At 32.8% G+C, this 22,507-nt stretch overlaps 3 protein-coding genes and 1 pseudogene across 5 annotated transcripts; 1 reads left to right on the forward strand and 3 right to left on the reverse strand.

Moving 5' to 3' along the window:
- The first annotated feature begins 173 nt into the window (after positions 1 to 173).
- On the forward strand, positions 174 to 520 carry LOC120121131 (annotated as a pseudogene).
- A 510-nt stretch (positions 521 to 1,030) lies between these two features.
- Positions 1,031 to 2,695, reverse strand: LOC120121043 (heat shock factor-binding protein-like). Of its 3 annotated transcripts, none has more exons than XM_039140515.1 (5): positions 2,600 to 2,665; positions 2,141 to 2,209; positions 1,897 to 1,920; positions 1,788 to 1,830; positions 1,034 to 1,358 (listed from the first exon to the last, which is right to left on the reverse strand). In XM_039140515.1, exons 1-5 carry the CDS (start codon positions 2,600 to 2,602, stop codon positions 1,228 to 1,230), a joined length of 270 nt encoding a protein of 89 aa, XP_038996446.1. In that variant the 5' UTR covers positions 2,603 to 2,665; the 3' UTR covers positions 1,034 to 1,227. The 3 variants fall into 3 exon arrangements, with proteins under 3 accessions (XP_038996448.1, XP_038996446.1, XP_038996447.1); XM_039140516.1 differs by having other exon boundaries at positions 1,035 to 1,358; positions 2,141 to 2,194; positions 2,600 to 2,688; XM_039140517.1 differs by lacking the exon at positions 1,788 to 1,830 and having other exon boundaries at positions 1,031 to 1,401; positions 2,141 to 2,194; positions 2,600 to 2,695.
- A 2,151-nt stretch (positions 2,696 to 4,846) lies between these two features.
- LOC120121039 (peter Pan-like protein) lies at positions 4,847 to 7,101 on the reverse strand. Its single transcript, XM_039140512.1, has 7 exons — positions 6,989 to 7,101; positions 6,616 to 6,807; positions 6,237 to 6,467; positions 5,957 to 6,049; positions 5,681 to 5,868; positions 5,384 to 5,577; positions 4,847 to 5,197 (listed from the first exon to the last, which is right to left on the reverse strand). Exons 1-7 carry the CDS (start codon positions 7,004 to 7,006, stop codon positions 5,040 to 5,042), a joined length of 1,074 nt encoding a protein of 357 aa, XP_038996443.1. The 5' UTR covers positions 7,007 to 7,101; the 3' UTR covers positions 4,847 to 5,039.
- Positions 7,102 to 14,150: 7,049 nt separating this feature from the next.
- Positions 14,151 to 19,624, reverse strand: LOC120121045 (kinesin-like protein KIN-14I). Its single transcript, XM_039140518.1, has 19 exons — positions 19,364 to 19,624; positions 19,005 to 19,171; positions 18,775 to 18,918; positions 18,413 to 18,655; positions 18,253 to 18,324; positions 17,926 to 17,994; positions 17,724 to 17,801; positions 17,483 to 17,611; positions 17,314 to 17,395; positions 17,113 to 17,208; positions 16,850 to 17,023; positions 16,655 to 16,761; positions 16,396 to 16,574; positions 16,035 to 16,196; positions 15,705 to 15,958; positions 15,440 to 15,603; positions 15,165 to 15,362; positions 14,463 to 14,938; positions 14,151 to 14,377 (listed from the first exon to the last, which is right to left on the reverse strand). The coding sequence occupies exons 1-19, from the start codon at positions 19,479 to 19,481 to the stop codon at positions 14,254 to 14,256; spliced, it is 3,036 nt and encodes a 1,011-aa protein (XP_038996449.1). The 5' UTR covers positions 19,482 to 19,624; the 3' UTR covers positions 14,151 to 14,253.
- Positions 19,625 to 22,507: the final 2,883 nt, after the last annotated feature.

Consider the following 22,507-nt stretch of genomic DNA (forward strand, 5'->3'; position numbering starts at 1 on the left):
GGTTAAGTTTTGGATCTTGAAGCACATGGACTGTGCTTTCTTCCAGGTCTTTATAAAATCAATCCCATACCTTCGTTATCGGTCAACCATTTTCCTTCCCCGGTGCCATTTTTAGAAACAAGTTGTCTTAAAACAACTTAAGCGCCCACAATAAAGGAGAGGAAAAGAAAGAAATGGCTAACGCCTCTGGCTTTCCCTTGGTCATTTCGGTAGTCCTCACAAAACTGGTTGTCGCCTCGTTCACCGTCGACTCAAGCGGTGAGCACTACTTGAGTTTGGTTCCCGCCGAGGCTGGGTGCCAGGTCTCAGTGGCTGAGTGCATGATGTATGATGAGCTCGACATGGACTCTGAGATTAGCAGGCGAGTATTGCAAACCACGAAGTACATAAGCTATGGAGCTCTGCACAGGGACACTGTGCCATGCTCTCGAAGGGGGGCGTCCTACTATAACTGTCAGCCAGGAGGGAAGCTAATCCATACAACCGAGGATGCAGCACCATTACTCATTGTCGTGGTTAAGGTTATTCTTCTGCCTCCTTTTCTTTCTGTCATTTGTTTCTCATTTGTTAGAAACTTTGCAATAAACTGGGATTAAGGGATAGACCGTCAAGCTCCCCTCACGTGAGATGGAGACATTACATATGTTGTTGAAGAAATACCCATTTATGCTATTATGTAACCATTTGCCTCTCTTTGAACTCTAATTTTGATACCTTAGAAATGTACCTTTCAAGTATCAATTTCTCCAGTTATAAATACAGATACTAAACCAAATGACTTGACCAAACTCTGGTCTCAAACTCAAATGATCCCAAACTCGAGACTAGCCCGAATCGATGTTAGAGAGATTTAATCCAATTGATTCGTAAAAGCACTCGTAACTGTTTTAAGATGAAATGTGAGCTAGGACAGATCATCTTCAGAAAGCCAACTTTAGTCATTATCTCTTTAACATCATGTAGCATTTCAAAGATCTGGGATTGCATTGCACCTGGTATTGCACAGAGATCACTTCATATTCATATTATTTCCCTCTACAAATTGCTAAACAACAGAGTGCACAGAAGAAAAACTTGGTACATGTAAAAGAAACTGGAAAAGAGGGACACAGTAATGTCCCTACTCTTGCTTGCCAAAGTAGTCTCAATCGAAACAAAATATCACCTAATTACAATCACAATCAACTGCTAAACACAATCTTTGGCCAAGTTTTATGTTGAGCCATCTTATTGCTTTGCTGAGTCTGACTTTTTCTTTGATGGGGCTAAAGGGGAAGGAGAGCCATCCACGCCTATCTCTGCTTTTAGGTCATTGACGCTGTTCTCCAGCTCGTTTATACGGTCTCCCATTTCATCAAGTGCTTTGAAGTTAAGTAAAGAATAGAAGTCACACAATTCAGACTAAAACAAAAGTAACTAATTAACTATTTCCATTTAATTAATACTAAAATACTGCAAAACAGAACAAAGTTTCAAACTTCTTCATATCTTCCCAGCAAAACAGACATTAGATTAAGGTTCAAAACAGTCTCAGCTTAGCCTCATAACCCTAGATTTCCCAATAACTGGACAAATATGATAGTAAAGTACAAGATTACTCTAGCCAATTTGACCTACTCGTATAACAATACAATGGAAAAGCTATATAAAGAAAAATAGACATTTTTCCATGTAAAATATCTTTTACATAAATGAAGTAACTCAAAGACATTTCATATTACTAGAGAATTTCTATCTAATGAAAAGAACATGTTCCAATAAAATTAAAAAATATATGAAAAGGATATTCTTTGCAATAATGGAATCAGACATTGTTTGAAACCTGGTTTGCTGTAAACAAAACATTTGTCAATAACTGAGATATTTCAAACAACAAAGGGTCTGATTATAGCTCACCATTTGTTGAAGAAGATCTCGCACCTACAAAAAAACCAGTCAAAGAAATCATTAAATAGATACTTATAAGAACAGAGATGCACGTCGACCGCAACAGCAAATAATTGCTGAAGTTTACTCACTGACTAGGAACCTAAAAGTCGAGACTATATCAACATTAACAATACTTATGCCCTCACGATACTAGCAAAACATCATAAATGGATTATCATTACATCCTATAAACTGGGGTTGAGAAACTCACAAAAATAGACATATCAGCAGTGTTTGGTTTCGACTCATCCGAATTTCGCCCGTCCTGCGAAAATGTGTGCTGGTCAGCCCATAGCACACAACATTAGCATATGGCATGCTACTCAAAGCTAACCCCTACTTCAGATTTTAGTCAAAGCATCAAATACCTCGAAAGTATAGTCCTCAAAGAACCTAAAAAAATCATTTTCCTTTTTTGAAATTCAACAGGAATTATGAAAAGATCGCAATTGTATTTTGAATAAAAAGTTTGGGGTCTCAAAACAAGTAAAGCCTTTTTGAAAATCACAAGATAAACGCTCTTATACATCAAATACATTGTGAAAAGGTGATACGACTTTAGATCTTAACGTTTCTGGGAAACTCAAGGAAGTGGAGCAAATGATAGGTGGGAAGATACAGTCGTAAACTTTACAATATAAGAAAAACAAAGATAGAATGTCAAGTTTACCATCGTTTGTTCCCGCTGTGATCCTCAATTCGAAAACTTGGAAGCGTTGAGGTTTGAGGGAAATCAGAAACGATCGGCGCTTATTTTAAAGGCGGAGGGTCGCGCTCCTTTTTCATTCGGGCCTACACCATTCATTTTTCTTCTCTCCTCTTCTTATACTTTTTACAATAAGATTGATTGAATTATTCATTCAGGAAGCCTGAACCAACTTGTATACGTGTGACTAAAGAAATCATTATTATTCCTAGAAGTTACGGGTTCGAACATCAACGGTTACAGTCGAGTAGTTGAACTTCTATTGTCAAATAGTTAAGAGTATACGTTATTAATGGTTAAAAACATTATAAATAGATAATTGAACCATACGAGTGTGATGTATTTTTATTTTTTTAATAAAAAGTTAAAATTATAATGATCTTATATACATACATACATATATACATACATACATATAAAATGAGATTAGGATTATTGTGTTGAGAAATGCTTTTCTAATAAAATACATAGTAGATTTCCACCTGATTGGTAAAAAAAGAGGAAAGAACATGTAAAAGGAAATAACGTGTAAGTAGATAGTTTGGAGTAGTCCTACTCCTAGTATTGGATATCCAAAGTAAAGGAATTATCAAGAGTAGAATAGAAGAGGAAAGACGTAAGAGTGCAGAGAGCTAACTGTATTTACACCTTAACGGCTTCACCAAGCTATTATCAACCTTTCTTATTCTTAAGTCGTTGCAACTATCAGATTCAAACCAGCCAATTCAATATTGGATAAGCATCTTATCCACTATAATAGAATAACAAAACCCTACATTTGAAGAGTTGTAAGAAATTCCATACGAGGATTGTTTACGTAGTTGAGAGAATTTCATACAAGAAACTCATGTTGTGTAATACGGCTATCGGATAGAGCAAAATCGCAACTGATAATTTGAGAAAATAAAGATAAAGATAAAGAATACACAAATTTTTACATGGAAAAACCCCTAAATAATATAGGGTAAAAACCACGGGCAAAAATAGAATAATTTCACTGTGAGAAAATAGAAATTACAATTTCTCTCTATCTAACAAGCATAAAATAATAACAATTCTCTCTTGATAAAAAAAAAAAAGAAAACAACTCTCAAGAAAACTCTCTAAATTCTCTAGTATTGGGAGAAAGCTAGAATGATTTGGGATGGTTTTGAAGCTAAATGGGTTATGATATTTATAGTTGAAGCTTAAGGACTAATCTTGTAAATATCTTAAAGTACATGGACTAAATTTGATAATTTTCCCTTATCAAATTTTCAACAAAAAAACTGCCCCTTTTGACTTCACCATTCGATGCATTAATACACCGAAAGCATCTTGGAGTTTCAACAATTCATACATCTTAACACTTATCCTTGTGTACTAACTCGACAAGTTTGTCACATTGTTTTATTGCTTGAGTTATATCAGAGTACTTCGTATTTTCTTTTAATCAAATGAAAAAAAAATATTAAAATAAAATGTGTTGTTGACGAGGTTTGACATATTTACGTGTGTGTTCGTGTAAATACGTGTTTTTTTGAACATAAATGGTATGTTATTTCTTTTTTAATAAAATTTGTATAATTTTGTTATAAGAATTTGGTCCCACGTGACGTTTGTGTGAGAGGTATGTCATGTAGACAAAAGCACATCTTATAAAATGTACTTTTTGAAAGAAGTATCTTACAAAAAAACGTCTTTTATAGTATATATATATTACTTTTCACGTGACGTTTCTATCAAAAGGATGTCATTTTAAGTAATACTATTACTCAATTGTCATTTAATAAGAAAAATATATTATTTTAATAATATTATTCAATTTATCCCTATTTCCCATAAATTAGGATTTTGAAATATTCTTTATAATCGAGATAGATCAAGGTCAAGTGGAAGGATACTCAAGTTCGAGTTGTGGTTGAGGTAGTAAAAAAGATAGATACAATCATCTTATCCAATACCTATCACTAAACAGGAATGAAAACATAATTTTATGTTAGTGGCAAACATAAACTTATAAAGATTTTCAGGAAGAAACTTAAACTTATAAAATTCTAGAAGGAACGAAAACAAATTTTCAATAAAAAATATATAGATAAAATCTAAAATATATATTAATTTTAAAATTTTAGAAAGACGATTACTCCTACTCGTGCGCCTAGATCCATCACACTAAACATATTTTGAAGGTGTCACGTCAAAAATTATAAAAACTAAAAGAATTATATACATTTATTTATTAGATCCTCTTATAATGGAAAAAAAACTAACTGGCATGAAATCTTGTTAGATCCTCTTATAATGGAGGATCTCTCTCACTAGATGATCACCTTCAACATGTAAATAACACAGCTAATTATAATTTTCATGTCATCTTAAAGAGACTCCAGAAGTCGTATCCTTCCACTTTATGAAAGCATTATTAATCTTCTTCATCATCTTCCTCGCTTTCTTCAATATCATCCTCATTATCCTCCCTTTCGTTATCTTCATCACTATATCCCATTTCGTCATCATTATCACCATCTTCCTTTTCATTACCCTTCTCACTGTCAGGTTTTATCTTATTGCCAGCATTTCCTGGAAAAATAGAGAATGGTTTATTAAAATGCTAGTTGAATGATGGCACTGTATAGGGCAGATATCTGGAATTTCTCAGTGACTAATCTAGCATGTACAAGAAAAGGTAGACTTTCTATCTCTTTTATCGATTAAATGATTTATCTTGTTAACAATGATAAGAATTGATAGGATAGATGAGCATACCATATTCACTGAACATAACTTCACCAGAACATAATCCACCCTCAATTTTTGTGAGTTGGAGAGTCATTCTAGGTCCAATTTCTTGAAGCTTGACAGCACTTTTTGTGGAGGCGCGATTAACTCGACTAAGATCACTAGTCAGAGTAACTGTAGCAGCTTCCTCATCTGCTTCACTTTCTGATCCGTAACCCACTCTTCATATAACAAATCAAACACATGAGAGTTAAACACATCAAAAAGAGTATACCATTCATAAGGACGGTACTATAAATATGTATAGCTCATAACAATACTCACTTGGTGAGGAAGTCGCTCACATCTTTAAGATTCCTAAGATCAGGTACTTGATGGTTGTGCACGAATTTACGAATTCTCCGGGAGACACCAACAGGCTGTAATCTGATAGAATAATGTCGAAAATCAATAAGCTTTGTGTCTTTATTGTAATTAAGCAACACAATCCTCTGGCAAGAAGAAAGTTTAACCTGAAATTTTCATGTTGAGACAATGTTAAAAGGGAAGAATGAAACAAGTGAAGTTAGGATACTAAAATTTAACTGTCCAAGCACTCACAGTATTGATATCAATATCTGGAAAGATGTTCTTAAACACCGTAGTGGTGAGCTTTAAATGTTCATCTCCTGCTGCAAAGCCGGATAAAACAATCTACCCAATATATATTCAAAATTAATGTCATGAAGGTGTCATGTATAAGTTTAGACAAAAACTCAACCAATTCGGCTTGTAAAAAACTTGCATATTTTTTTATATAAAATAAGTTATACAAGCAGCTAATAATTACAATAACACAAGGAAGTTCCATTAGAGAGACAGTATGAGGCGAATAACTTACCAACGGGGGATTTTTGAAAAGATCCTGAGGACATCGAGGGCGCAATTGAGACTGAGCGATATCAACAGCCAATGAATACTCATGTATTTTAAAAGTAAGAGTAGGGCCTTGAGGAGTCTTTGCAACCCTAAGGAAAGGCGAAGTTTCAGTTTTGGATAGAATGAGGAAATGGGTTACACCCATTGGCCCTGCAACATTCAAAAAGTCTTTCAGATTGTTCCTTTTCTTCTCCTGCAACAATTAAATAACATCAAAACAAAAACCTTAATTAAAAAGAGAACTCACGAAACAAAGTAACACCAGTTTCTATATATATATATATATATAACGAAAAGAGAAAGAAAGAAAGAAAGAAAGAAAGAAAGAAAGAAAGAATTACCTTGAGATTGAGAGCAGTATAAGGAAGCATCAACTTTCTCAAGTCCATTTGGAGTTGCCTAATTGGACCAGGAAGCTTCCCTCTCGAAAACACGAAACTCTTTGGGATTTTATTCCCTGTGATATGGTCCACATTTGATTGCTGTTGCTGGTTCTTTTTCACAATAGGCTTCACAAAAACCTTCGTCTTTCTCTGTTTTTTTTTTTTCAATTCAGATATCAAAACATGATTAAACCAAACCAACCCAAAAACAATAACAAAATAAACCCTAAAAATAAACAAAAGCATGACGAAATTCATAGCTCAGTATATTAGTTTTGGAGTTCAAAAGAATCGACCAGCGCTAAAATTTCAAGAGCAAGCTATTACTTACATTACGGAAACGAGCCATTGCTATAATAGAGGCGCCGCAACCAGCGAGACCTCGGATTGAAAGAAGCAGACAAGCAGGGTTTAATCGGCGGCAGGGTTTTAGAGAAGCTAATTTTTCAGAAAAAAATAAATCGAATTCTGCAAGCAAAATCGATTGCTACTTCATATTCTGTTGGGCAAATAACTTAATGGTCTTGGGCTGAGTTTAACTGCATTTCTAAGATTTCAGATTTCAGCACAGTTTCTTTTATTTATTTTAAGCCCAAAATTGATTTTAACCATTAATATATATATATATTATATATATATATATATATATATATCTTTATGCTACTCAAAAAATATCAATTTGACTATTAAAATTTAAATAAAATTCTAGTTTGATCTTTTAAATTCAGATAAAATATCAATTTGACCTCTTAATTATGTGAAATTCCATGTATTGTTGATCATCACTCATCATCATCGCCATCCGCCTCCGATCACCACCTCAAACGACTATTAGACTTCAAAATTTTTAAATTCACTTCCTTTTTATCCTATGAAAGTAAATTTGATATCTATTTAATTTTTCAAAAAGATTATATTTCATAATAAAAAATCTCCCCAAACTTCTTTTTTGGGCACCCAATTTCTTTTTTTTTTCTAAAAGGGTTTGTTCACATTCTTTTATGTGAGAGAAGAAGAAGAAGGGAAGATAGCATAAGCTAATTGCCATGTCAACAAAAACTAACAGGAGATAACAACAGGGACCTTACTGAAAATGAACTAAAAGTTTGATGATTGTATTGCAAGCTTTAAAAGTTAGGTGACCAAAATGCAAGTGCCTCAAAGTTCAAGAATTATTTATATACTTCACCCTAAAATAAATCATAATAATAAATTTGATAATCTAAAAACGAAATTCAAACTTTATTGGATTCATATATTGTTCATCATTTTGTAAGACTTCTTCAAATTGGCCTTAACTTACTCTCTACATCGGAGAACTTCTTAAAATACCACTTTATTATGCAATAATGGTTACTTTTTTACTTTGGCTTGTACGGTGTACGGAAAGACTTTTTTTTGGTTATAATAAAATTGGATGGATTTTTCAATTCAAGGTCAGGACATACATAAGACCCAATTAAGATTTACATATAAATTTATAAATTATTCATCAATAGTGATGGTGGTAGGATCCTAATTTACAAACTCAAATTCTTGAATCTCAACCACTTGTGATAAATACGGGAGAACTTCACCTATTGGAATGTATGTAATTTGAAACCTTAGTGCCAGAGATGATATTTGTTAACTAATTCATTTGTTTTGCCCTTTCTTGTGTCTTGACACGAGAAATACAAACTTTGCCGTATGCATCTTTTATCTGTACAACTTTCGGCTAATTTTCCAAAAGTACTGAAGCAAAACTTCATTATTATATTCTAATATTCTGTCTTTTCCCGCTTCGATAGGAACATAATTCTTACGGTGTAGAGAAATATACAGAGACGCCAGCTAATTTGGTGCATATCAGGCTAGGTTGTGTAAGCTTGAGTTTTTACGAACACTTTTTTAAAGGATGCTGAATTGTTCACGTGTGCAGTGTTTGTCGAGCCAAGCCGTGATATCTGCAAAAACGATTCGGAAGTTTTTTTCAAAAGTACTGAAGCAAAACTTCATTATTATATTCTAATATTCTGTCTTTTCCCGCTTCGATAGGAACATAATTCTTACGGTGTAGAGAAATATACAGAGACGCCAGCTAATTTGGTGCATATCAGGCTAGGTTGTGTAAGCTTGAGTTTTTACGAACACTTTGTTTAAAGGATGCTGAATTTGATTAACGTGTGCAGTGTTTGTCGAGCCAAGCCGTGATATCTGCAAAAACGATTCGGAAGTTTTCATCGGGCTCGCCCGATGTCAATGAATGCCACATCCCTGGATACAATTTTATGGTTTTATCGCTGCTGCTTGCTTTCTCACACAAGGCCTTGCTTACTTATGGATCTATTACTATATCTGCTTCGCCGTGCAACACTAGGAAGGGGAATGTCACCTGCCGAAAGCACACAACTAACCGATGTAGTTCAAGGTTTAGGATATGTGGTTTAAGGTTCGAAACACATAAAACATATAGGGAGAGGGGATGATAATTTAACCTCATTTAAGTTATGTTCAAGGCTGATGCTAGTTCTCAGCAGTTCCAGCGCTGTTTTCAGTCTAGGCTTTTCTCGGTATATCAACATATTGTTCTTTATCTGCAATCCATCACGAATCAAAACAATTACACCTGATCTATATGATGATCAAATAGTTTAAGATCAACTGGACCAGTTCAAGAGACAGAGATCACTTGAACAAGAACAAAGAGGAGTCCTCACCATTGTGCGCTTAACCGGATCCTTGAATGACAAGTCGATGACATTTTTCGACGGTACAATCTTCCATTTCGGTATAATTTCTTCCATTTTATTCAATACATTCCGAATCATCTGAGGCGCCCTCATGTTGTCCGATAACTACCAAAATTATAAAGATCATATTTTCGAATCTTGGTAAGTATTTGGCGATGTACACTTGGAGAGTACATACCACATATAGATTTGAAGTAGTCACTGCAGTCATTAACGATGTATTGGAACTTGGTAATGTAACATCGAGGACCATTGGATTTTCCATGCCCTTCATAATCAATCCCAAACGCCGCATATCCTGCAGCAGCAAACCTGATTCCACATTCTGCTATGAAACCATGATATCAACATTAATTGATCCTCATCTACATAAACTAAATTGCTCAGATACACTAACAAATTGTGTTCATATGTTAAGGGGAAAACAGGGCATTTAAGAGGCCATCTGTTATACCTTTCATGTATTCACTGCACTCCACGGCACAACCTGCAATTCACGTTGAATATTCAAATTTATTTAATCTCAAATTATATTTAAATATTATCTATCCCATTAAAATTTTAAAATTATTTTATTGTTATACGATTTTTTATAAAAAATTATATTATGTTATTTTTTTATAAAATTAAATTAAATATCTGTAAACTTGTGAAAATTATCATAAATATATAATATATAAAATTAAAAGGTGGTGGAAAATCTTATGAATTCATTCGTATAGGACCGAGATTTAAATTTTTTTGGCTAATATTAATGGAGATATGAAAATACCATGGCAAAGGAAAACAAGAGCCTTTGGAGAAGATAAAGGCAACCATCTGTAAGTAAAAAGCAGAGCTCCTCTTGAATTCTTCGTATGTTCTTATATCATCATCGCTGTTGATAAATCCCATCATTCTTTTTCTACCAACAATAAGAATTTAAATTATATAAAAATCAAAGATTTAAATTACTATTGCATTGCATTATCGCGATTGTGGATATAACTAATATTATTATAATCGTTATAAGTATTGTCATCATACAATAACGGTTTTGGAGGATACTTTTTTCGTCATATAACAGCCGTCATCTCTATTACTTATATTCGTTGTTGGTTAATTTAAGTGTTGTCTAATTTTCTTCATTTTTATTTAGATTAATATTTGATGCATTTATAATTATATATACTTTTATATACTATTACATTATTATAAATTTTAAAACTAAATATTATTATTTAATTTATAATATGTTGCCCTTAATTTTATCTGATTGATATTTTTTATTTATTTTAAGATTTTCAAAGAAAATTTTCTCTTTAGTATTGGATATGCGTTTATATTTGTGCACAACATTTCACTCCTGAATTGATTGTTAATCCAAATGAATTATTTAGATTCTCTAAGATATGTTTCGTTGTTATATTATTTAGATCTAAATTTAAAAATAATTCAGAGCCAAAACTTGAAACAATTTGTTAACCGAAACTTAAATCATTGTGAAATTTAAAATGATAAATATATAAATAATTTTTTAGTTATAGAAAACTATAGATCAAAATTTTAGGGACACATTTAGAATGAGAGTCAAAGTTTGAGGATGAAGTTGAAGCATTCAAAAGTTAGAGATCAATTTAAAATGAAAGTAATAGTTTATGGATGAAATTAAAATGTTTAAAGATTGAAGATCAGTTTAAAATGATACTCATAGTTTAGAAACTTGTGAAAAAATTAACTCTAAAGGAAAAAAGAAATCTAAGAGGTACATTTATGTACATCCTAGTAGGGATTTTTTGCATGCACAAAGACACGAGTCTATGATTGAGTGGTCTATGCTATGTGCCATATAACTGTCTGTGACTATGTTGCACATTTAGTGCTTGTGAGTGCATCATAGGTGCCCTGTGAATGTATAGGTACTATAGAACATAACAACAATGTACGTATTAATCTCTAATACATAAATGTATCTGGTAACTATGATGTACATAAATGTATCTCTGTATGATCGATTAACAACACTCCACCTCTTGGCATGTCAATTGAACCACTACAAATTTCATACAATGAGCTTTGTTTGAAAATCATATGTTATTTTGCATATAAAATAATTATACATACATTCAAATATAATAAAATTAAAATAAATGCTATATTGGGCAGTTCATACCCAAAGCTATTATATGCTATGAAATAAAATAAATTAATAAAATCTATGTAGGTTGACTCATCGCAATTCATCATCGTATTATCTACTATAAAAAGTTTAGTTGCACTCACCTGTTGCCTCACTTATAGCTCGAATTATCAAGTTCGAATCGTTATCTAATTCGTTCTTCTCTTTTCGTTTACTTAAACTTCGATTACAATCGCGATCTTCCGAATTCAATTATCCGACAAAATAAATTTAAACATATGTTAGTGTCTAACTAACATATTAAGCACATATTCAAATAAAATGTCAAAAACACAATAAATGTATATTCGACACTATTTTCTCCAACTTAATTAATTTCTAACCCAACTTTTGCAAAATACCCTTAGTAGTTCTTTGAAATTAATATCCTATAACCAAAATTCACTTAACTTCCCATAATTTCACAACTAACCCATAACTACACATTTTTTTAAATTTATCCATATAATTCGAACATCTCACACATTAGTCCCTATCCATCAATTTTAGTCCATGTTAGTCACCATTTCCAACTTCAAATAATATTTTCAAATCAAATACTTCAATCTTGCCTTTTCTCTATTTCATCGCCAACTTTTCCTAAACTTCCAACTGAATTCTTCATCATTCACCATCTTCCAAAATAGTCCAATTCACTTTTTTAACACTAATTTCCAGGATAATACTTTAATTTCCCAACAATTACCCAATAATCTTTCAACTTCACAAAACCTACAAAAAGGTTCCTTAAGCTTAACATTACTCCAAATTGATCCAAAACTTAATTCCAATCACATGAAATCATTCCTATATATATATTCTAAGCCTTAAATAATTTTTTACAAAATTTTTCCTAATTATTTCCCCCTAGGCCTAATCTTTCAAGCATTTCTCCTAATGGTCTCCAACTTTGTTTCAAGCTCAATTTCATCACCTACAACTCAAATTCATCCATTCTCAATCATTTCTAACCATTTTCATAACAAAAATTAACATTTCTCATAAAATCCATACATGACCGAATACTTACAACTTGGTCCCTTAGTGGTTTTTAAATAACTTTTAAGCTCGAATATGATTCCATAACACTTCAAAGATCAAAATCAAACCTAATTTCAATCGAATTCAACTTCCCCATCATCCACCAAAAATACCCATTTTCACATTTTCACATGAAACAATGCAATACTTATACCAATTTGTAGAGAAACTAGTGTAGACTATTTTCTTATTTCACAACTTAGACCTAAATTTCACTAAATGGATCAAAAAATGAAAAATAAAATTTCTCACCTTGGCTATGGAGGTTTCGGGCAGCCGGAGAAGATGGGACGATTTGTCTTGAATTTTCTTGCAAAATATCTCCTAATTTGTCTTAAAAATCAATTAAAAATGAATTACAATTGGTCCAAAAGTCAAAATTGTCATTAATGAATCATAATATTTACCCCATGCCATACTTTTATCTCCATTTTAATATTCTTATTTAAATTTAAAAATCCCATTTATCAATTTCCTTCCTTACTTTTTCAATTTTCTAAAAATTTAATTTAGTCACTAAATGACACTATTCCACTTCATAATACAAATTCCATCAAATTCCACTGTTTAAAATTATCATTATAATTTTTGTAACTCAAAAATATCTTTTTTTTTTAATTTTTGTAAGCTTCCGAATTGACCCAGTTATTTTAATATTATATATATCTTTATCCTTTAATAGACTTTTATACAAACTCTAAATAAAAAATATGAAACCCGCTAAAATTATATTCTTGGGCTTAACTTTTCATTTACAGACCCAAAAATAACTTTTGAAAATTTACATTTTAAATCTCTAAACTTTATAAATTTACACTTTAGTCTCTATTTTTTTTAATTTTACATTATAGTCACTATTCCAAAATTTTGGATATTAAAATGACCATAATTAACAATGATTTATGCAATAGTTAGTTGCGATGAATGGTGGTTGAAATATGAGTTGATGTCTATATAATTAAAAGATATTAAAATAAATTATATTGTTGGACAATAAATGAGAAAACGAAAGAGTGAGAAAAGAATTTAATATTTAAAGTTAAGAGATTAAACTAAAGATATTTAAGCAAAATCAGTAAAAGGAATAAAAAATGTTAATTCGATAAAATCACTCATTTTTAGGATCTAAAGTATATATAAATTAGTTGTTGTCAAAAAATAAAAATAAAAGAAGTATTAATCTGATGTAAGTATAAGGTAGTATCTATATAAAGATAAAATATCAACCTTTCGGCATTGATTGCTCACAACCTCTAGTATTTATGATACTCGAACCTGGATCCTCGGGAATAATAATAATTCATTTACTATGAAGTCCACTTCATTCGTGCTTGTTTTTGTTATATCTAATTCTATTATATAAGTATTTATGTGTTAAATATATTATGTCAGTTTTTTGTGTTTATATATTCATGTTGTATTTATCTATTTTTATTTTTCTGATTATTTTTCTATATTGTATGTTTCATTCGTTGAAAATGCTTAAGTCTATTTGTCAATAATTAATAATTCTCTGCCACCATATTTGAATTATTTTTAAAAAAAATACATACGTATATGTAAAACCTCTGTCTCTCATTCCCTAACAAATATAAAAGAAAAAATAATAATAAAACGAAGAATCATAAATCACTCCAAAGTGATTTTAATGGTTATGTGAACATGCTATTTTCTACTTCCAGTATTGCGTTTTCCATCAGCAGGAGCTGGTTTTCGATGCAAAGGCTGGCCAACTCCATTTCCTTGTTTCCTGGATGGTGACGGCCCTGGCATTGGATATAAATTTTTGCTGCAAAGATTTACAAGCTTTTTGTAACATGCCAAAAACATAATGTATGTATGTATGTATGTATGTATGTATGCATTTGCCTTACCTCCGTTCTGGGGTACTTGCAGACTTTAGAATAGGTTTCTTGGCCTTTGATCCAATCCCAATCCCATTGGTTATGCTGCTAAGTTTGGACTGATTGAATTGCCAAAGCAAATCGGGTTCGGACGTGTCGCTGGTAGCAGCATCAAGATCATCTATGTCATCGTTAGCCGCCATGCTGAACCTGTTATCCCCCATGAACATATTATATGGTGATTGATGTGGATAAATCTCTGAAGAATCTTGGCGATATTTCTGGAAAAAGACATTGGGCAAATTCCCATTTTCTGCTTCCCAACATCCTAAGGGAATGGCATCTTGCTTGTTCACCATGACCTTATCCACCCACTCACCCGAGCTTGGTTCTTTCTCGTCATCCCGAAAGTTTTGTGTAGGACTGGTAACAGGAGGCCAGGGAGGTGAATTTGCTAGTAACTCATCAAGAGCAAAGATTTGCCTCAATGTAGTGTTCGTGCGAACCTACAAAATGCAGAACAAGTTATTAAATTTAACATCTAAGGTCTACTAATATACATATATACACACACACACACACCATGTGTACTTGTGTAGATAATGCATGATGATGATCTAAACAATCAAGCTTTATAGAGATCTTGAGCAATCTTCCTACACTGAATTGTTATATTATTCTGTAACTTTGGCAAGAAATTATATCCAATCAAATGTGGAAAACAATAGGTACCTTGGTGTTACCCACACCACCCATGTGTTGTCTCGCTCCCAACATATCTCCAACCCGGTGATTAGGACTAAGCGGCGACAAGTCACTACTAGCCTTTGTTCTGTATTGTTCAGAGCTACCAGTGCTGGATATTATAGATTGCTGACTTTGTTCCGTTTCTTCCTCTTTCCTTGCCAATGCTGCCTTCAGGCTCGTGATCTGAAATAGGATTCCGACAAGTTACTCAGAGGAAAGTCAAAGAGTATTACATTAGCCAACTCTCTAGACCAAATAACCTGTTCTTTGAGCTCTTTAACGTCTGGGGTGTCTTTGTTCACTCGTGCAGCCCCAAGTTCAACAGTAGCCACACGCTCCGCAAATTTGAGAGTACTTACTGTTTCAGCCAGGGCATCAGGCTCCGGGCTTATGTGAACAAACATTAGTGTCTTTGCCTGCCCTCCTGAAAATACATTGCCAGTCTCAGTACAATGAAAACTTCTGAAAATACAAAATGAATGCAGTGCATTTGCTCCTAAGAAGTTTCTGACAGTTTAAACTTACCGAGTGAATCCTGAAGAAGTTGAGTGAGTTTGCTGTTTCTGTAAGGAACATGTGGATTCCTTTGGGCAAGGGAAGAAATCACATCTCCTAAAGCTGATAGAGATTTGTTGATGTATTGTGCCTCTTTTAGTCGATCCCCTGTTACCTCGGACTTGTTCACTCTCTCACTTCCTGCGAGGTCAACAAGATGCATGCAGCCTCGAAGAACAGTTCCAGTTGATAAATCTCTTCCTTGGACATGGACAGTCAAGCAACTGCAATGTGATAAATAAAATTTAGTTGAAAAAAGAAACATTTCCGGATCAAGCAGTGTAAAGAAACAAAAGCTACCTATGAGATCGGCTACTACGGTCATTTAGAGCTGTTGCACCAACTGCCCGATTCCTTTGTCCTAGGTTCATCAGATCAATAACATCAGATGTTGATGAAACAGGCATGAGGTTTGCATCCGGTACGTTGAGACCTATCTGAGAACTGTTGCGAATTTCTAATGTATTACTAAATTAAGGATAAGCCTGGATAATAACTGGCAAGTAACAACCATTTAACCCTACATGAAAGTTCTAGATGAAATAAGAATGCTGGGATAGCTTTTTCTATGTCACCAATCTGTAAATATAATTTTACATATGTTCTAACTGATAACATTATCTTGTAAGAAACAAAACCAAATGAATTGAGAAAAGGATATCTTCTGTTACTTCCGTCAGTAACAAGGAGATCCCTGACTTGCTCATTATAAATTTCAATCATCTGAACAGCAACATCGTAGCAGAAGTTATCCTTTCTTTGTTCAGCTAACATGAACAAATCACCTAATGCTCTATAATTAACTCCTTGATTTTTCTCTGTTAGTCCTTGGGGTCCAACCTGGCAATTAAACCATCAGACGTCTTAGTGCATGAATTGTCATACTTTTAAGTGAAAAATTCAACCACTAGATGTCTTACCATAGTGTAAGTTTTTCCTGACCCTGTCTGGCCATATGCAAATATGCAAACATTATATCCGTCAAGAACTGACCGAATAAGTGGTTGCATATCAGAAAATACCTCCGCTGCAAGATAATAAGATATAACCAAGTAAAGAATGCTAAAATTGCAAAAACATAATCAATCAACACTTAAACCACTAGTGTTAGAAACCTTGAGTTGCGGATTGCCCGAAGACTTTGTTGAAGGTGAAGGACTTGCATCCTTTACCATTCTTTGATGGGATGTTTATAGTGATGTTTCCGTCTTCTATACAATCCACAATGCTTAGATAGCCAGATTTACTAGACAAGAATGGTCTCACACGGCAATAAACACGGATGCTTCCTGGTCAGACAAAGTAGATAACCTTTCTAATCAACAAGACTTGATACAAGCAAAAATCATTGTTAGAATTTATGCAAAAGGAAAATTGCCTTTAAGGTCCTGCACTTGATTGTATAGCTTGCGATTTTCTTCTAGAACCCTATGGTAACTAGAAGCAGCCTGAGCTAAGCTATGGATATTCATGCCTGTAAACAAATGCATTAAATTCAGAGATTAATACCACGCATTGCATCTCTGTAAAATGCAAGAAAATGCAAATAAGTACTTCTGTTAAAGCAAAGTAAGAGTACCAAAATTGTTGAACTCTTCATGAAATTTCATTTGTATGTATTGCATGCCTGCTTTTGCGGCATTAATAGTATGTTTTAGGTCCTGCAAAGTTTATAATTCTTATAAGTGCTTCAATGAAATACAAAGTTGACAAGAAAAAAAAGGATATACTACACAATTAGCTTCCACCTGAATATCTCTTTGTTGTCGATCAAGGATCATTTGTAATTTCAGAGATTGACCTTTTAGTTTGACATCAGTGATGTTGTTATGAAAGCAATTGTCTTTCTTCATCACTTCGATGTTCTTTTCCTCAATCTAAATCATCATAAGTATGGGGAAAAAGTTAGAGAAACTTGACCCACATCAGTAACACATTCAAGAAAAGTCATCTAGTGAATCTATGTAATAGATAATGATCGTTAAATACCTTTTCATCCCCAGGAATTTGTTTTGGTAGAGGCTTACTGAAATCAGAATCATTGATTCCATTTGTAGTTGTTTTCATCTTACAATTTGGAGAAAAAATAATATACAAGTGGTTAGTAAACATTATTCGGTAGTTATATAGTAATAACTATTCGTATTTTGTCAATTTTTAAGCACAAATTTTGCAATTCTGAAAAAACAACCACTTCATCTTGGCTCCCAATACGATGCTCAAACTCCTCTACAACTTTACTGAGCAAAGATTCAACCAGCTATCAACAACCAAATATGACGAAGTAAGTAGCAGCAATAGTGAAAGGGTAATCAATGTTTATGAGAACTCAACGAAGACGACAACCAAATATTAGGAAGACATGAAACGAATACAATATCTTAGTAGTCAACACAACAAGATAAAAGTAACACAAAACTACTAAAAGATATCCTTCAACCTTCTAGCTAATAAAAGCAAGAAGTACCAACTCGAGTTTGATATATTTATTTACGGTAATGGGCTAGTAAAAACTTACCATTGGAACTTCTTCAGGCTTTTTATCTGTTAAAATTGCCCGAACCAGCATACTTAACGAACCAGAACCAACCTGCTTGTACAGAAAGAAAAACTTCATTGACATTGACCAAGTATAATATTCAAACATGCGGTAGTTGAAAACATTCAAGCTTACCAACCATTTTATTAGTATCAATCTCATTGGCGTGACCATTGGATGATTTTTCATTCATCGATGAATTCCTCTGGAAGGAGTTCATGAAAGGCTCTGAAGTTTTTCTCACAAATTGCTTGGCCAATGTGGTGGTTGCAGGTTTTGTATTTCCACCGAATTTCCACACTCCATTTCCACCAGAGAGCTTCCATTTGTTATAGGATTTGAGCGCTAGAACACAATTCACCACTCTTGAAGATTTGCCTCCCTGAAGATTTTAACCAAATTATGAATAAATAATCAATTCTATTCAATGGAACCTGTTTCTTTCGAAACAAGAGAATAGTTAAAATCAATATGAAAAACGAAAATGCTCGAAAAACATACTTGTTCTAGATCGGATGCCTCAAATGTAGGAAGTCCCAGATCTTGGCCAGCAACCAAGAAATTCCTCACATTTTCAAAGTATTGATATGCTGACAATGCAGCTCCGTCAGGTATGGGAGCTGCATCACATGGACGTTCCACCACCTAAAACCAACCAACTCCATTAATATTAATGACATTTAAAAAAAAAAAAATCAATTTAAAGAAAAAAAGAAGAAAAATAATTTCACCTTAGGCACAGCTCCAGGTTGAACTTTGTTAAAAGCATTGCAGAGGACTATTCCACTCCTCAAACCAAGCCTGAATTCTTCCTCCGATGGCTCCGCCGGCAAATCTTTGGCCGCAACTATTCCAACCATCTTCCTCAGCCATCCAGCCGCTTCATACCTCCTTGATGCTGCCATTCAAGAGATCATCGCATAATTCATATATTTTGTATTCAAATTTTACTCACAAACAAGGCATAATCCATCTATTTTGTTTTAAAGGAAAACATCAAATGTAAATGACCAATGATCAGGTGGTTTTCCTCTTACTAATTCATAATCCAGATGCAGACTTTAAAGAGAAACAAATAAAATCAAAATACCAGCTAACTCAGCTTTTCTGGATTCCAAATCAAGATCTCGGGAGCGATTGCCGTGCTGTTGCAATACATCTTCCACAACTGAAGCAACTGAAAACGACAAAGTTCCCTCCGCCGCCATTTTCTCTCCACAAATTATTCCCAGAAAATAAAATAAAATTCTCACAACTCCACCATCCAGAAAATCAAAACGCAAATCTCAAAAAGGAAACTAAAATCTCCAAAACGACAGGAAATGAATCTTAAAAAAAGATATATAGAAAATTAGATTAAAAAAATAAGCAAAGTTTGGTGTCTGTTGGGAGTGGGAGTGGGAGTTGAAGTTTCCGTTTTGTGATATTAACACTTCTACAACACAGTCAATTCTCCATTACACTTTCTCTGTGCAAAGTAGAGAAACGAAAGCTAACTCTTCTTTATGATTTATATGTATATATACATTTACGCCTCTTCGAATCTATGACTATCCTCCGTCTCCCAACGCTACTATGTCTATCACTCCAAGTCCAACTCTCTCCCCGTACCTGTCTACGAATCTCACGTGTTAGGACCGAACTCTTTTTTTTTTTTTTTTTGGTAAATTACACTAATCATTACTAAATTTTATTCTCTTATTTCACTCATTGTATTTAAAATCCGTTTAATTTTCTCACTAAATTTAACATTTGATTTTTCTGATCACTCCGCCGTCAAATAGTTAACGACGTTAAAACGATGTCGTTTTAGAAAATAAATTTTAACCAAAACATAATCATTTTTCATCTATAACAATCAATTTATAATGTTATTAGTGAGAAAACAGAGAAGTAACAAAAAAATTAAATGTATTAAGTTTAATGAGAAAATTGAAAAATTTAAAATACACGAAATAAAATAGAGAGAGTGATGTTTGGTGTAATTTACCCCTTTTTTTGGGTTGAATCCAACGGATTATTTGCCCAAGGGCGGTGTTTCACGTGTTCCCTTGGCGCGTGGATTTAAAACTTAAAAGCATGATTAGGAGTATGATTAAGGTCGTACTTAAATTTTGCTTGGAGGAGTAATTGTATCGAGAGAATTCCTCTGTCTTGATTATTAATCAAATGATTTGAAAAATCCTCGTGTGCGTGTGTTTTGATCAAAGTTAATACGATTAGCGTAAGTTAAATTTAAATTAAAATAAATATGATTTTAAATTTGCGCATAATATTTATATATACGATGTATTTGAATCTATCATAATAAATACATATTTTTAGCAATGTTATTCATATCCCAAAGTAAAACATAATTTTAATGATGGAAAACCCACAAAGTTGTAGCTTAATAAATTGCAACACTGATTGAGAAACAAGCTAAATGGTGATTTGCCCTTAATGTTTGAGACACTCGCACGTTACGTGAACCGCAATTATGACGATGATGGTAATGTGGGCGTCACTTTTCTGGTGCAGTCTGGTTATTAAAATTTTAAAACATTTTTAAATTATAAATTCAGTTATAATAATTTTATTTAAAATTGAGTTATTTTACATTTTAAAAATTAAAAAAACCTATTAATATTTTTATTAAAAAATTGAAACATAAAATATTATTTAGAAAATATTGAATTTATCTTCATATGACCAAATCGGCATTGAAATAGGGTTATGGAGCAAAAAGGGAATTCGGATTTTTCTGAAGTAAGAAACAAACAAGAGATGGGAATTAATTAGATTTAAGTTTGGTACAAAGAACCAAAGAAGATAGCTACTAGTTATTGACAAAATTAGATTCCACGTGTCGTTCATTGAAATCTTGGTTTTGGCACCCTCTTATTGTCGCATCAATTCCTTGATCGGAAAGCTACAAAGGCCAACTACTTGCACCTCCTCCATACTTCTTCCGGTTAACTCACCACACTTCGGACTTTTATCATTTTAATATCTTTAAAAATTTATAAAAATGCATATCAAATATTAATTAAATTCAATGTTTTGAAAATGTCGCGTCTTTCGTAATTCTATCATTAGTAAATTTAAAATATAGAGAGAGGAAATTTTTTAATTTTTCTTATAACAATGTAAAAGAAATATTTTTCATTTGATATGTTTTACATTAGTCGTAATATCTGAAGTCTTCTATATTCCCTTTCTCTGTGAGAAAGTGGATTTCTTCAATGAATTTGGAGCAAATGATTTTGATGCTCTTTTAGCATAAATGGATATAAGGAAATGAGCATGGGAACATGGAGCTGCTGCTGCATGCCCTTACACTTAGGGGCCGTTTGGATAGGGGAATGTGGGATTCCCCCAAAAATGAAATTCACATTCCCCCATTTAGTTAGTCAGGAATGTCATTTTTCGGTAATGTTTTATTACCAATAGTAGATATTTTGAGGTATATTACCGAGAATATCATTACCTCACTTCCCTTAGGTATTGTAACATTACCGGCATTTTGGACTAAAATGCCCTTAATTTTTTTTCTTTTCAAAAATATCATTCTTCTGTCATTTAATAATAAAAATTATACGAAAGTTAAATTACAAATTTATCCTTAAACTATTTTTAGATTTACAAAAAATACTATAATTAAAATTTTATATGAAGTTCAGAGGTTAAAATAAAATTTTACCCTTTCATTAAACCTTTTTTTATTTTTTTAATTTTGTAAAAAAATTATATAAATTTTATGAACTTAAATTTTTTAAAGAAAATATATAAATATTTTCCAACGTGTAATATTATACAAATATATATTAAGGACAATTTGATCAAATATACATTCCAATAATATTTTATTCCATTAACCAAACACGGTAATCTTACATTCCTACTAAACCAACCAAACACAAAATACAACATTCCCAGTAATCTTATTACCTGATAATCTTTTATTCCCACTGATAATCTTACATTCCGTTAACCAAACGCACCCTTATGATGTTGTAAAAGAAATATTATGGGCTTTGCAACACCATCGTTGAATTGCTTTAACATTATGGGCCAGAAACAGGATGCGACACTTCATACCAAAAGCACAAAATAATGGTAAAATTGACCCAATAAGTTAAACTGGTAAAAAGATTTGCCTATTAGGCCAACCCGGATTTTATTTTGAGATGTACGGTAAATGTTACAGTACATGGAAAACTCGTCATGCTCACATGACGAATTTATCCAAATA

Source organism: Hibiscus syriacus, unplaced genomic scaffold (assembly GCF_006381635.1).
Source record: "Hibiscus syriacus cultivar Baekdansim isolate YM2019G1 unplaced genomic scaffold, ASM638163v2 tig00110356_pilon, whole genome shotgun sequence".
NCBI lineage: Eukaryota > Viridiplantae > Streptophyta > Magnoliopsida > Malvales > Malvaceae > Hibiscus > Hibiscus syriacus.